Source organism: Crotalus tigris, unplaced genomic scaffold (genome assembly GCF_016545835.1).
Source record: "Crotalus tigris isolate CLP2741 ecotype Arizona unplaced genomic scaffold, ASM1654583v1 scf7180000017848.78896, whole genome shotgun sequence".
Lineage (NCBI taxonomy): Eukaryota > Metazoa > Chordata > Lepidosauria > Squamata > Viperidae > Crotalus > Crotalus tigris.
Window position 1 is genome coordinate 51,111 of NW_024096671.1, and position 14,735 is coordinate 65,845.

At 40.3% G+C, this 14,735-nt stretch overlaps 1 protein-coding gene across 1 annotated transcript; it reads right to left on the bottom strand.

Moving 5' to 3' along the window:
* Positions 1 to 3,516: 3,516 nt before the first annotated feature.
* LOC120308007 (glucosidase 2 subunit beta-like) lies at positions 3,517 to 13,617 on the bottom strand. The gene is made up of 6 exons (XM_039343415.1): positions 12,662 to 13,617; positions 8,400 to 8,489; positions 7,687 to 7,761; positions 6,671 to 6,770; positions 4,287 to 4,423; positions 3,517 to 4,064 (listed from the first exon to the last, which is right to left on the bottom strand). The coding sequence occupies exons 1-5, from the start codon at positions 12,676 to 12,678 to the stop codon at positions 4,292 to 4,294; spliced, it is 414 nt and encodes a 137-aa protein (XP_039199349.1). The 5' UTR covers positions 12,679 to 13,617; the 3' UTR covers positions 3,517 to 4,064; positions 4,287 to 4,291.
* Positions 13,618 to 14,735: the final 1,118 nt, after the last annotated feature.

The following is a 14,735-nucleotide window of genomic DNA, read 5'->3' on the forward strand; positions in this document are numbered from 1 at the left end:
ATGGGATTAACAGGCTCAGGCATACTCTGCCCGAGAAATGGCCATAGCTGATTCATAGCACATGTTCAAATTAGCACATGTGAAGAAATGCTAAAGTCACTGTTTAGCATGAAACCTGCTGTGCCATATAGATAGCAAACACAGACTTGCTTTATGTATCATAATGCCAATTTTTAATGTGTACCCATGGAAGGCTACTGAAGAATGGCACATAAAACATATGTTTTTAATACCACATAGCAGGGAGTACTTTACAAAAGAATTTTTATTACAAAAATATGCATTACAACCATAACTGCATTCTTATTTTGGAAGACGTGGTATTTCTCAGTGTACTTCAAGCAATAGCTTGAGCCATTTATGGGATTAACCAGACTCAGAAGGGAATGGCTAAGACTAACCCTCTGTGTCTGGTGCCCTAGAGATGATCAGAATAGGAAAGGTTGCCTCTTTTAAGACTTGGCACAGAGATGTAGTATTTTCAGTTTGTTCTCAAAAATAACATCACAGAAGTAGAGCACTTGCTTTGTCCCCATTTTTCAAGATGCCTCAATACCCAAGGTTAAACATTGAAAACAAGGAAGGTGTGAAATGGATATCTGCACATAAACAAAACATAGCCTTTTTAAGGCTTCTTTGCCATCCCTTGAAGTTACTTCTGTGCTTAAAGAGCTGTTACGAACTGGAGCCATCAAGTCAAGCTGCCTAACTGGCATACACAGCTACTAATAGCAGGAGCTTTGCCACCAGTTTCAGTTGTGTGAACCGCCTGCTTTGCCTTTGATCAGATCCTACTAAATGTCTAATCCTGCAACCTTATCCTGCATAGCAACAAGGGCATTTAGTGGCAAATAAAATTCTGTGTTAAGATTTGTTGATTACCAAACAGCTATAGCAATCTAGCCTTTTCAAGTGTATTTTTTTCAAGTAGCAATAAGTGCTAGTATAAGTTTACTAAGAAGTGAAGTGGCTTGATTAAGGATTGAATGAGGGCAGGGAGGAAATTAAAGCACTTTGCCTGGTGGCATCAGAGCAGGGAGAAGGGCTCATGAGATGTCCTTACTGTTTGCCAGTGGTGGGTCAGGGTGCAACATTGAAGGTAGCAGAGGGTTAAAAAATTGTCTGTTGTCATGGCGAGTTCCTAATAACTTTTACATGCCCCCTAGCCTCCCACCAATGTATTTAGTCATGGGGTATGGTAGGGCTCAGGGGAGAAAACAATAGGAATGGAGTGCCTGCCCCCAGAGTTCCTTGAAGCTTCACATGGATTGGGACAGTTTTAAAAAATATATTTAAAAAAAATGAGAATCAGTTGATGTGGGAAAGGTTTGAAAATTGTAAAAAAATAAAAATAAAAATGACACTTTGCATTTAGTTTAGACTATTTATTACTGGGATTTCAGGCACGGTGGCTGTATGAAACTTTTACATGGGATTGTTTAATTATTTGTACTTTTCATGCCAGAAAATAAAAAGTTCAGAATCTTGTGAGAGTCTGTGTCTTATATTGAAGATAATTCCAGGAAGTTACATGGCGTTGTACTTCCACACAGCACTGACCTGTGCAGATTGCCCTTCACTCTTACTTGGAACAGAAAAATAATTGTGTGCTTTCTGAGATTTACCCTCTACTCTTGAAGACTAACAATAAATAATGGCTTGCTTAAGTTACACCAGTGCTTTGAATATAAGCAGGTGTGGGAAAGCACCTAGTATATCACAAACAGCAAAGGTTCTCCAGGTACAATATATGATGGTTGCAGCAATCCAGTTAATATTGCTTGAAAATGTCTGACATTTCTGCCTCCAGCAAGCTCAAAACTTTGCTACATCACCCATTTTTGCTATTAAATGAAAAAAAATTTAGACCAAGGTTGCTATTTTATTTCAGGTCAGAGTAGATTAGCAGATCTAATTTATCCTCAGAAATGGAAAGAAAAGAGTTGTAGGAGGATGGAAAAGGAGGAGAAAAGTTGTCTGTCCCTGTGGAGCACTCTGCTCACTGAAAGGAAATTCAGGTATATGATGTCTGGGACAGTACAGGCATAACTTTTTTAAAAGAGGGAAGCAAGGAGACCTGCTGGACATCAGTAAAGAGCATTCTAAGAGTGGAGCTCAAAAGAGCCAGTGTGGTTAAAGTTAAGCTGGAAACGGGGACCGAGTTCAAGTCTCATATTAGACACAAATCCAGCAGGGGTGACCCTGGGTTAGTCATTCAGTCTGAGAAAGCAGGGAAGAGCAGATACTTCAAAATATTACCAAGAAATCTGCAGGTGTGGTAGTTTGATGTATTATATAAAAACCACAAACTGACTTAAATCCACAAATCCTGGTTAAAACAATAGGAAGACCTGATGGTGTAGCCCAATCCACATATCTTTGTTGTAAAGTAAGCCTGGCAACCTAGTAGCATTGGTGAGGACAAAATAAAAGTCTCTATCTCTTGGATCAGGGATAGAAGTTCTTCCTGCTACAAAAATGTCTTCCTGTCATAATCATCTCATTTTGACAACCAAGGATTACCCTCTTATTTTCTCAAATATTGAAGTAATAAAGCAACTCTCAAGAGATGATAATTTAACCTTTACCCCTTGCCTATCTGAAGAGATGTAGAACTCACACATTTCTGGGAAGAAAATACCTCCCAACATTTGTGGGAGCCTTACCATTCTTTGATAATCAGAAACTGGTTCAAATGAACACATATACATAAGCCATTATCTAAACCTGCTGGCACCTTTCAGGTATGTGAGATCAACTTTTGTAACCCCTTATTACTTGCATTACTGGCTAGGGCAGAAAAAGTTCAAAATATCTGGAGGACACTTAGTCTTGTCTGCCTCTGACACCAGTTGTTTCAATTTAAAGCCTGCTTTCCTCACCAGTAGAAAATGCCATATAACCTAAGAAATAACAGAGCATTTTCCTCACTCAAATATCATCCAATATGCTCAACATAAAACCTCACAGAATTTTCTTCCTTCCCAACCCACTACTCCAGCAGAGATCTGAAGACATATAATACAATGTAATCCTCATCACCAGAGGGCCTTTTGTGAGAAGACTGCCTGCCTCTCCTCCCCCCCCCCCCAGTCCCAGAAAGCAGCAGATGCTTTTTTGAAGAAGGGTTCCGATGAAAAACAATGGGGGCTGGGCAAGAAAGAGCCTCCGGTTTTTTGTTATGGAAATGGTTAGGCTTTGACAGCAATCAAGGAGAGCAGGTGAAAGTCACCAGCTTTTTCCTCCTGCCCTCCCCCTCCCATCTTTATCAACAGAAGAGCTTGGGAGGCCTTCATCCCCAAGGACCCTGGAGGTGGGTGTAGAAGAGGCTGGTCTGTTGTCTGTACCCCATGTCCCCAATCCCCATTAATGCTTTTAGGCAATTTCAAGGGAGGGAGAGGCGATGTGTTTGTACAGCTGATACCAGCTGGCCTAAACAAGGCCTTTTTAAGGCCATAGTTCTCTAATGCAACCCCAGCTCACCCCCACTTCAATTTCACAGAAAAAGACAAGACAGAAAGGACTCTTTCTTTATTGGATGGAAATGTGATTTTTTTTTTCCAGGAAAAACAGCAGATAAAAAACAGGCGGTGATTTTTGTCCCCTCTTCTTGTTTTACATGTCCAAAGTTTCAGACTCAGTGGAAATCTGGCTCAGAAAAAGGCCAGCAGCAAAAAGCTTCAGGTAGACAGTTTTGAAGACTGTCCACTATGAATGAGAAGTAAATGCATCTTCTTCTTCATAAAAGCATCCAATTTTGGAGTGGAGGAAGCCTTCTGCCAGCAGAACAAAGGCCAGATAGTTGTGCAATCCTAAGTGGATGTATTTAGGGCAGACAATACTTGGTCACAACTGGGTAGATGGGAAAAAGACTTGTGTCCCAGTAGCTGACAGAAAAAAAATATGGAAGTTTTTCAAACTTCAAAGTCCACTGGCCAGAGTAACAATAACTTGGAATCCATGAAGAGCGTATCTAGAGGCAAACTGTGTGGTGAATTCTACAAAATTGCCTGGAATCGTATGAATTAGAACCTGGCTTCTCTGGCAGGGATGGTTGTGCACAGCTGCAAGAAAATGGTACACAGGAGAATGTGTCAGGAAGATAAAGATAGAAACAACAATGATCCTTTTTCAATAGTCTTTGAACTGAAGGGCTTAATATTGAAAGGTGACATTCACTCAAATACCCTTGAAGGAAGATGAATCTTATTTGAAATATGTTCGTCCTTTCATAATTCCTCCTAGCTATTAAGCAAAGAATATAAGTCTAAGCTGATGGAACTCACCTGTCTCAGAGCTCATCGTGGCCGAGATCTTTTGGCTCATGGCAAGCTGCTGGGGTAACAAACTCCATTGAATACTCACAGCGGCTAGGCTCTGTTGTAGATGTGATAATTGTCTCCTTGCCACATGAAAGTTTCACCTTAGTAAGAAAAAAAATCAGAGCAAATGACATTGCCTCTTAAACCTTATTGTAATAGAAGCTAGCAATTAAAGAAGAGACCGACTCCCCAGTTATCCCACAAGATACTACAGACAGCATAAGTCATGAACGCTGGCTGGGTATCTTGGGGCCAGTCAGTCTAACTCAGCCCAACCCACCTCACAGGGTTGCTGTTGTAGGGACAATAGGAGGAAGGAGTATTAGATATGTTTGTCGCCATAAGTTAAATAATAAAAATGAGATAAAAATCTAAATAAGTAAACCAGCCTCAGAATATCAGCACACATTTGAAATTAAATTTAAGATTCCACTTGACTTTACTGCAATCACCATCTCTTAGTAAAAGTGTCTTTTCACTTTAACCACATGGAGTTGAGAGTTTTACTTCCCTAAGAGATCAGACTGGGGCAGGTCTGACACTGCTTCATTCTAACCAATGATATACTGCTTCTTCAATCAATCAATCAATCAGAATATGGCTGGAAGGGAGCTTGGAGGTCTTCTAGTCTAACCCCCTGCTCAAGCAGGAGACCCTATACCAGTGGTTCTCAACCTGTGGGTCGGGACCCCATTTGGGGTCGAACAACCATTTCACGGGGGTCGCCAAACAACGCAGTCCGCCATTTTTTCCCCTTTTCCTTAGCTGTGCTACTCCCTTTTATTCTATTGGCTTTTGAAAGCCAATAGAATAGACTCTCTTGAATAGAGTCTAATTCTATTGGCTTTCAAAAGCCAATAGGAATTGTCCAGGCTGTCTCTGCCCTGCTGAGCCCGCCAAAAGTCCCATTCTGCAAATGGTGCTGCACCAGTTGAGTAGTCCTCGACTTATGACCAGTTGAGTAGTCCTCGACTTACGACCGGTTGGGGGTTGCGGCATTAAAAAGGTTGAGAACCACTGCCCTATACCATTTTAGACAAGTGGCTGTCCAGTCTTTTCTTAAAAGCCTCCAGTGATGGAGCACTCACTACTTCTGAAGGAAAGCTGTTCCACTGGTTAATTGTCCTCAGTGTTAGGAAGTTTCTCCTTAATTCCAGGTTGCTTCTCTCCTTGATTAGTTTCCATCCGTTGTTTCTTGCCTTGCCTTCTAGTGCTTTGGAAAATAAGTTGACCCCCCTCTTCTGTGTGGCAGCCCCTCAAATATTGGAACACTGCTATCATGTCACCCCTAGTCCTTCTTTTCTCGAGACTCGCCATTCCCAAATTCTGCAATTGTTCTTCATATGTTTTAGTCTCCAGGCCTTTAATTATCTTAGTTGCTCTTCTTTGCACTTTTTCCAAAATCTCATGATGTTTTTTGTAAAATCTTACTAAGGATTTTTGCTTCAAAATCTTTATCAAGCAATATTGAAAGGATGTAAAAAAAAGGTTCAGCTTTCCCAGCCTGCACCATTTCAGACACCAGGGGTTGTATGTTGGTTTGAAAATCTATCCTCAAAAGACCTCTCCTCTTGTGCATGAAGCAAAAACTAGCAAGTGACAGAGATAGCTATGCTGAATTTTTTTATGACATGCATTCTTAGCAAGGTAACATTCAGGTAACATTCAGAACTTTATAAATGTACAATCAGGAAGTCCCATGTCCATCTCTTTTACAACTCAGGATGAAAATTGACCAGTAAAAAAGAATTTGTCTCCCACGTTCCAGTAGCCGAGGGATAAGTGTCTGCTACACAGCATATACTGTATTCTATTAGCAAACAAGCAAAATTGCCAATTTCATTTCTGTGCTGTAAGTCTCTCACCAAACTGCCAAGAAGGAAGGAGGCATGGATAATGCCCAAGCAGGAGTCCAATCCAAAACGCAAAGTAAAACTCCTAATCTCTTCTGGCCAGCTCCTGCAAGCGTACACAGCCCTTCTCTCTATGGCAGTGGTTCTCAACCTGTGGGTCGGGACCCCATTTGGGGTCGAATGACCATTTCACGGGGGTCGCCAAACCACGCAGTCCGCCATTTTTTCCCCCTTTTCCCTAGCTGTCCTACTCCCTCTTATTGGTGGCCACACCCACTTGGGGGTCACCACAACATGGGGAACTGTATTATAGGGTCACGGCATTAGAAAGGTTGAGAACCACTGCTCTATAGGATCTGGAGATGACCTTTAATGGGTCCTCCTGAAGGTACAACCTTTGATGGAATTCAGAATTCTAAAGTCTGTGAAAGACTGCAACTATTTGCTTTCCATAAAGATTAGCTGCAACCATTTTGCCCCATTGAAAGAACTCACCGTTGTAGATCGATTGGGGCCCTGCCAACAGCCTGTCCCATGCTCGTATTTCATGATGCTGAATTTGTTATCATCTGAACCAGCCCAGGATCCCCATGTACTAGAAGGAAAGCAAGGTAGTCAGTGCACCAATGAGCACTTGCCAACTGTAATACAGGAAGTTCAATGAAGAAAAGCAGACACAACTCATTTCAAAACCATTTCAAAGTCAGCCATTTCAAGGGCCAGAAGAAAATTTGGGATGCATATACACACTGCTCTTCCCTCTATCAAATGAGATTGGGTCATGAGAAGTAATCTTTTGGAGAAAGAAAAGCCTGAGGTTAAGTATTTTAAAAGTCTCACAACATGTTTAGCGAATTATTCTTTCTCAGCTTAATGGAGAAATTTTTTATCCTGACACTACAGGTAGCCCTCATTTAGTGATCACAATTGGGACAAGCAACTTGGTTGTTAAGTGAAGCAGTCATTAAGTGAAACTGACTACGCTCATGACCTTCCTTCAGCTTTCATTTACTTTACAGATCTGCAAAGATTGCAAATGCAAAGTTTGATCGCAAAGTTACTTTTTCACCAGTATTGTAACTGTGAATGCAGACTGTTCAAGGCACTCACTAAATGAAGATTAGGGCAATGTTCTTAATAGGCATACATAAAATCAACACAGAGCAAATATATAGTGTCATCTGTGCTTTAAATATGTGATTCCTGACACAATTATTACAACTAGCTTCCAAAATAGATTAGTTATACCCTTCCTTTTCAAAGACTGGGTTAGAGATGGAAGGAGGATCAGGGTTTGATACACTTAGATTAGGGTTTGATATACTTAGGGACTTCAGGGCAGAAACAAAACCCAAACTAGGGGCTTTCTACTTCATTGCTCAGCCTTTTGATCGGTATACCAGATCACTTCTCAGTTTAGTTCAGGAAGCAAATGACCTCTGGTTGTTATAAGCAGCATGGATGCTCTGCCCTCAATCCTCAAAGGGCATAACAGCATCAAAGTCTCTTACCCAAGGCTAGTCTCTGAGCTGCCATGCTTAGGTTTTTGAGACACTCTGTTAAAGGGGCAGAGGCGATAAATATATCTAGAAAAAGAAAAAAGCACAAAAGAAATATATGTCATGCACTGCGTGATGATTTCCATATCTCTCACAGTAAGCAAACTCCATTCTAAGATTGAGCATGAACACCTTTAGCTATTAGTTCATTAAATAAACACAATCCTGGGATTCTCTTCTTTTCCTTCTCAGAATTAGTCAACTAGCAGGAATTAGCCTCTGTTAATATTTCTATAAAACACCTGCCACTTAAAATCAATTAAAAGCCAATAAAACTGAGGTTGTGAATTGCTTTTATAATGGTTTGCTAGAAGACCAGGTAGATTGCCTCCTTGAGCTGAGTATCCTGCAAACATTTCCAGAATTGGTGAGAGCTAGGAAACAAATTTTGCATGTGTATGCCTGGGTATAGACAGGGAATCTCATTTTCACCAAAATACAACTCTTACAACCTTTGCTCTGATAGGAGCACTGAATCAGCTCAATAATCCCATATGAATAATTATTTACTATACTTCAGAAAAACTGCACCTGTTAAAAAGTTACTTATCTTCTGCATTGTTTGAGGGAAATATATAATCAAAAGAGATGTAAATGTGGCTGAACTGGGGCCTGAGATCACTCTTAACAGAAACACAATTCAGTATAAGGAAATAGGCACTTACTCATTAGTATTGAGTTCATAACACTGGCCATACAAGTAAGAAAATTCTCCATTCAGACCAAAATCAAAGGAAATTTCTTTTTCTAGACTCCTAGAGAAACAAACAAAAGAGGAAAAGACACTGTTAAAGAAAAAAATGAATACATAAAAATCACAAGACATATTGCTAAACTAATTAATGGTAGTAATTAAAGTTTTAGGAACATTTGTAGACCCATTTAATAGAATATGGTATAATTTTCCCAAAATCCTTTCCAAATAAATTCTCCTTGCTATCTGACACCTTCAAAACAATGCTGAAGGTGTATTCAGACAGTAGCCGACCTTTATAGATACCCAAATATTTAAAGTAACTGTTGATGTATGAGGTAAAACAATGGAGAGGAAAGAAAATAAGCCCCCTATTTTATTTTAGGCAGATTTCAGCTTTAGGAAGGGAATGCAAAGTATGTGGGTGGGCTCTGGGAAACTGGGGGGAGGGGCAGGGGGAAAAAGAGAGCAAAAAGCAGGAAGTTGAAAAAACATTTTTACCATCAAGAAAAGCTTTTGTGAAATACGAGAGATGCAACAGATCATTTGTAACTTGCTGCATTTGACAAAATTGTAAGGAAAGGGGGAATAGAATAGAATAGAATAGAATAGAATAGAATAGAATAGAATAGGAAGGGACCTTGGAGATCTTCTAGTCCAGCCTGCTGCTCAAGCAGGAGAACCTATACCATCTCAGACAGGTGAATATCTAGCCTCTTCTTAAAAATCTCGTGATGGAGCGCCCACGATTTCTGGGAGCAAGCTGTTCCACTGGTTGATTGTCCTCATTGTCAGGAAGTTTCTCCTTAATTCCAGGTTGCTTCTCTCTTTGATCAGTTTCCAACCATTGTTTCTCGTCCTTCCCTCTGGTACTTTGGTGAACAACCTGGCCCCCTCTGCCTTGTGGCAGCCCCTCAGATACTGGAACACTGCTATCATGTCTCCCCTATTTCTTATTTTCTTTAGACTAGCCAAACCCAAGTCCCATAGCCATTCTAAGTATGTTTTAGTCTCCAGGCCTTTGATCATCTTAGTTGTTCTTCTCTGAATTTGCTCAAACTGAGCCATATCCACAATCTGTCTAGGGGTATAGGCCACTCTGATTGGTACAACTTTTCAAGAGGTGCACCCTGAGTTCAGTCATCAATATTAAGATGCACAGAGAGGGAACTAAGTCAAGCAGCAGCCTCTTCAGTTCATCCATGATTGGTCCTCAAGCATGAACATGGGTCTTGCCTACTCATCCCAACACCCACAAAATGGTACAAAGCAGGCTTTACCTGCATCAATGATCAATGCCCTTTTTACTCAGACTCTTTCTTTAGAGGTACCATGTCTGAGTTATAAAGCTCCAGGCAATCTCTAGATGGCAACAAGGAGGCAGAGCTTTCTGAATCTCTTTGCTTTCATCGGGTGGTCATCTGGATGTGTGTGTGTGTGTGTGTAAAACAGCTCAGATCTTATAGTTTGATCTTTGCCAAGAAGCTGCCTTTGTTTCTTGCCCTTATCATCTGTGTGCAGACCCATGGGACCCCAGAGAGCAGAAAGGAGGCAAGTTGGGGAAGCTGAATCCCATGGTTACCGCCCTGTCACCAAGACTACCCCTAATTACAGATCTCTCTCCCAGACACCAGATGGATGCAAAGCTCTTTGTCTGATGAAAGACCTGCCCTTAGCTAATGCTTGGCCGCAGTCAGATGGAAAGAGCTTTCAGGAAGAAGGAAGCATTTTCCTCTTCCCTGGACAAAACTAATTCTGCTCTTCGTTCTTCAGAAGCCTGATACAGTATCCTTCAATTCCTCTGTATTGTACACCCAAGCCAAGCTGGCAAGAGAATGCCCCTGGTGCACATATGGATTCTTTAACCAAGCCTTGAAGGAAGAGGCTTCAATCTCTCTGCCAGCAGCAGTCCCACCTGTCCTAGGGGACAGGAGCAAGCCTATGCTGGGAGGCTAACAGTCCAACTCTGAAGAAAAGATGGTTGATAATCTAAAAAGTGAGTTCCAGGGATCCAAATTCCAGGAGGAGGATAGAGCAGGGTATCTTTCATTCCCCAAAGAAAAAAACTGCTTTGAAAAATGACACCAACAAAACAAGTCTCAGCTGCTTCTCACAGCTTCCATTAACTGCTTGCTTAGCTAACAGATCCTCTGTGCCCCTCCTATCCCCTTAAAAGCTTTCCTAATGGGCCAAACCGAAGATCTCCCAGGGGGTGAGGAGGGGCAGGTTGTGCTTGCAGCTACAGCTAAATTATGGTTAGATGAAAATCACCCCCTCTACAGCCAATTTTAAAGGACTTCAATTAAGGCTCTTGCTTTGCACCTGCCATTGCAAGCCATTTTCTCCCCAAGGTCATGATCCAGCATCTTATTTGCACCACCTCAAATGACAAAATTCTCTCCCATAACTCCTTCAACCATTTTATCTTTGACATTTTAAATAGAACTTCAGGGACAAGAATTCTGGCCTAGTATTCTCCTTGACACGCTAGTTTTCTCTGTGCAGGGGAGGAGACTTAGGTATACCATCTACTGCTAATGGAAGTAACAGTGGCTTTCATGTGACTTTTTTATAAACTTGGAAATGGAAATTATAGAAACAGAAATTGCAACTACAGAAACTGAAGGCCCATACCCCCAAGTGTTCCAAAGATCTAGGTCAACTAAGATTCAGCATTGGAGAGCTCTAGCTAACCACCAAGGTCATTAGCTCCCCAAAAGGCTGCCCCCGCCTTGATGGAGACAAAGCAATCTGCATTTCTTCCCTTAAAGAGCCCATACTTCTGAGTGGAGATATACTGGGCACCAAACATAAATATCTGCAAGGATATGATGGGGAAAGGATGATTTGTGCAAGAAAAGCTCCCAGTAGCCTATGTTGGAGCCAACTATATTTAAGATGCATTTAAGTTATAGAAAGTTGATGTACAGGATTCATCCTTCTCCCGTGACATTTCACTATAGAAACTTACTTAAACGATCATCTCTCACAGTGGAATTTTTGCTAAAGATTATACAACCTACAGTTTTATGGGTAAAGAAAATTGTTTTAAAAACTAACTGGAAAGGACTGGCTGGTTGTGTTGATCACTGTTTAAATTGGAACAAATTTATATTCAGATTACACGTACACAAAATTATTTTCAAGACAAAGTGGGAAAGAGCTTTGAAATTAAAAGCCTAGCCAGAATGGCTGTATTCAGAGGATCCAATATATCTTGTATTATGTTTCTCGGGAGGAGGAAGAATCTCCCAAATTAAGACTCTCCCTCCCCAATAGCTAAAAATGAAGTGTCTGTCACCAGTGTCAACTAAACTAAGCATGCCGAGGTCTCCCATCTGCTCCCTGAAATAACCCTCCCAGTCTAAAAGCTCAGGAGTGGTGTGATTACTGCAATAATTATGTATGCAATCAATAAGAGACAGCTTGAAATTTATTTCTGGCTTTCATTCTTTCCCCTTCCCCATTTGAGACCTGGGGAGAAAAAGATGTGACTCAAATCACAAAATAGCACCCATACTTCCAGAGCAAACCTTTTCATCTTTATGGAAAATTCAAATGGAATATACAAGTTAAGACACATCAAGATAGCAAGAAACAATAGAAAACATCAGGATTTAAGAGAGGTGTCAGACTATAAGAACCAGTTTGTTGTTCTAATATTTTTAGTCTCACTCACCCATTCACCCCCAGGTTGATATTTTAGGCTCATGAACCCTCCAATACCATCCTTCTAGGTTCCCAGATTTAAAAAAAATGGCACCTCTCCATCCAGATTAAGAATGGGTGAATGGGAATACAAAGCAAAGGAGCAAAGACCAGATCTCCAGAAATGTTATGAAAATAAGGTGGCTCTCTAGTTTGCCAGAAGCAAATAGACAATCTACTTTTAGATTCCTGGAATCAGCCAGGAGCTACAAATGCCAGAAACTAGTGGGAAGCAATGTGATAGAAGCTAATAGAAGATGGGCTTCCAGTTTATTATAAGGAAAACTACCACATTCTGAACTGCTCAAAAACATAATGGGCCAGAAGACTGATCCTACATTGGAAAGCCTTGGTGGTTGTCATTGAAACAGACTTGAGTATCTATTACTAAGGGACTGACTGCCAGGAGGTTAAGATGCATCAGGAACTCATACAAAGATGGGCCAAAATAGCAACATTCATGCTCTTATTCACAGAAGCCACCATCCAGTTGAATAGTTATAGTTTTTCTCTCCAAAGTCCTACCTGATTGATTCCTCCATTTCTTTCAAGGACTTCTCTACTTCTTCAAATTGTTCTCGGGCCTTTTGGGCAGCTGGAAGACAGGTAAATACTAAGACCGGCTGAAAGATTGAATAAAATCATTATTTATATTTGCTTTTCCATATAATTCCCTTCTAAGCATAGTACTGGAGCCCAGTTAAATCACCATACTGTATTCCTATTTTACAGAGAGCATTAGTAGGGGGAGAGAGGGAATGGACAAAATCAAAAGCATTTTCATAACAGCAAGCCCTTAAATTCCATATTTTCATTTTCAGTTATTTGTTCTTCTTGCTATCTAAATCAGTTAAGCATCATAGCCAGCTGGAAGGATAGGTAGTATTTATCCCATTTCATAGTGGACAGATTTCACAGTGGACAACTACAGCTCAGAACCCAGCTCTGTCATTTTGGTGAATGTGCAAATCTGAATCAAGATCATTCACTAGAGTATCTCCTTTGCAAGTTTATTCCCTTTTCAGCCTTTCTAAACTTAATGCTTTTAGATCTTCTAGCCTCAAACTGCATGTTTAAGGCACAGTTCCAAGCATCTTGAGGCCATTGGAACTGCCTTGTATTATTCAAATGAAAGCAAAAAAGAAAGAACAAACGACTTAAATTTCCTCTCTTCACACCATTGAGTTTTGTCCAACGAACGAACGAAAGGCATAATAAAATAATAGATTTGTTGTTATGATTCAGCCTATTAATAACTAGGACCATGAAAGGACCATTTCCTTCTTATTGCAAATCAAGGGCTCAAATTCTATATGTTTGGGACACAGCTTAAGAGGAACATGGGGAATTCTGGACATCTCTGCCCTTGGCAGAAGGGAACAAAGCTAATGTCAGGGCCTACTTCAAAATCTCATCCTAAGAAAGTAGAACTTGTGGAAGCAGTTTCTTCCAAAAGGAACTTTTATTAGGAGAAGCTGATAGCAGGCATAATAGACAGGATCTAAGGGTTTCCCGCTCAGATCAATAGGTTAAAATATCCCAAGCAAACCCCACCCCAGTAGTTCATCCGTTATAGAGGAAAACAAAGAAATAGCCTGCAGCGTTTCCCCCCTCCCCTCCAGGAGCATGGCAGAACCCAGAAGTGTAGAAGGATTAGAGTTAGATTCAAAGTTAGAAAGAGCCCCCTTAGAATATGTGTTCTCACAATTACGGAGAAAAATAAAGGGATGCACTTCAACATTGAAAGAAATCTATTGACCTTACAACTACAGATCAAAGTTTTCTTCATTTCACTTCTGCAATATTGGTATTTGATGGATTATTCTTCAAGTCAAATGGTTTTTGGATCAACAAAATTAAAATCTAAAGTAATTTTTCTAAGTTGAATACACAATATTTTAACCACTTTAAGAAATTATGTCTCATTGGTGTTTCTTCTTCTTCCTGCCCAAATCCTTACAAATTCCATACTTGTATTTTACAAATGGGTTTAAGGCGGCAGCTTGATTAGGCCATCTTCTAAGCAACACTTGGGAAATTATACTTTGCCACTGATAAATAGGAATGAACTACATGACATCATCATCAAGGAACACAGTAAACAAACAAAAAAAGCCCTTAGACTGAAAGCCTAGGAAACATTCTTCTCCTACTCAGTAACCTAACTCTTGTATTTGTTCTAACTCTACTTCTAAATAGAATGCAATAACAACATTAAATACAATACATTCCAGGAAATCAAACAAGATGTTACTATTGTACAACTTTGATAATTGTAGCACCCATGTTTTTTACAACCACCCCCATGGGGGAAAATGTGCTTTTCAGGTGCCATTATGTACTTCTGAAATAATCTTGTGGTGTTAGATTGCAGATCCATTTAGCAGAAACCTGTCTGCTAAAATCTCCTAGGGAGGAAATCTGTCCTAGCCCTGCCAGATTTTTAATTGAAGGGCTTAAGGATTGAATCTGGGACTTCATGTAAGCAAGATCCTCTATTACTGAGCCTGAACAACCTTTAATTAATCAATGGTGTTTATTTCACATAATTTGCATGTTGTGCAAAACATGTTTCATATAGAGTAGAAAATACAAGATG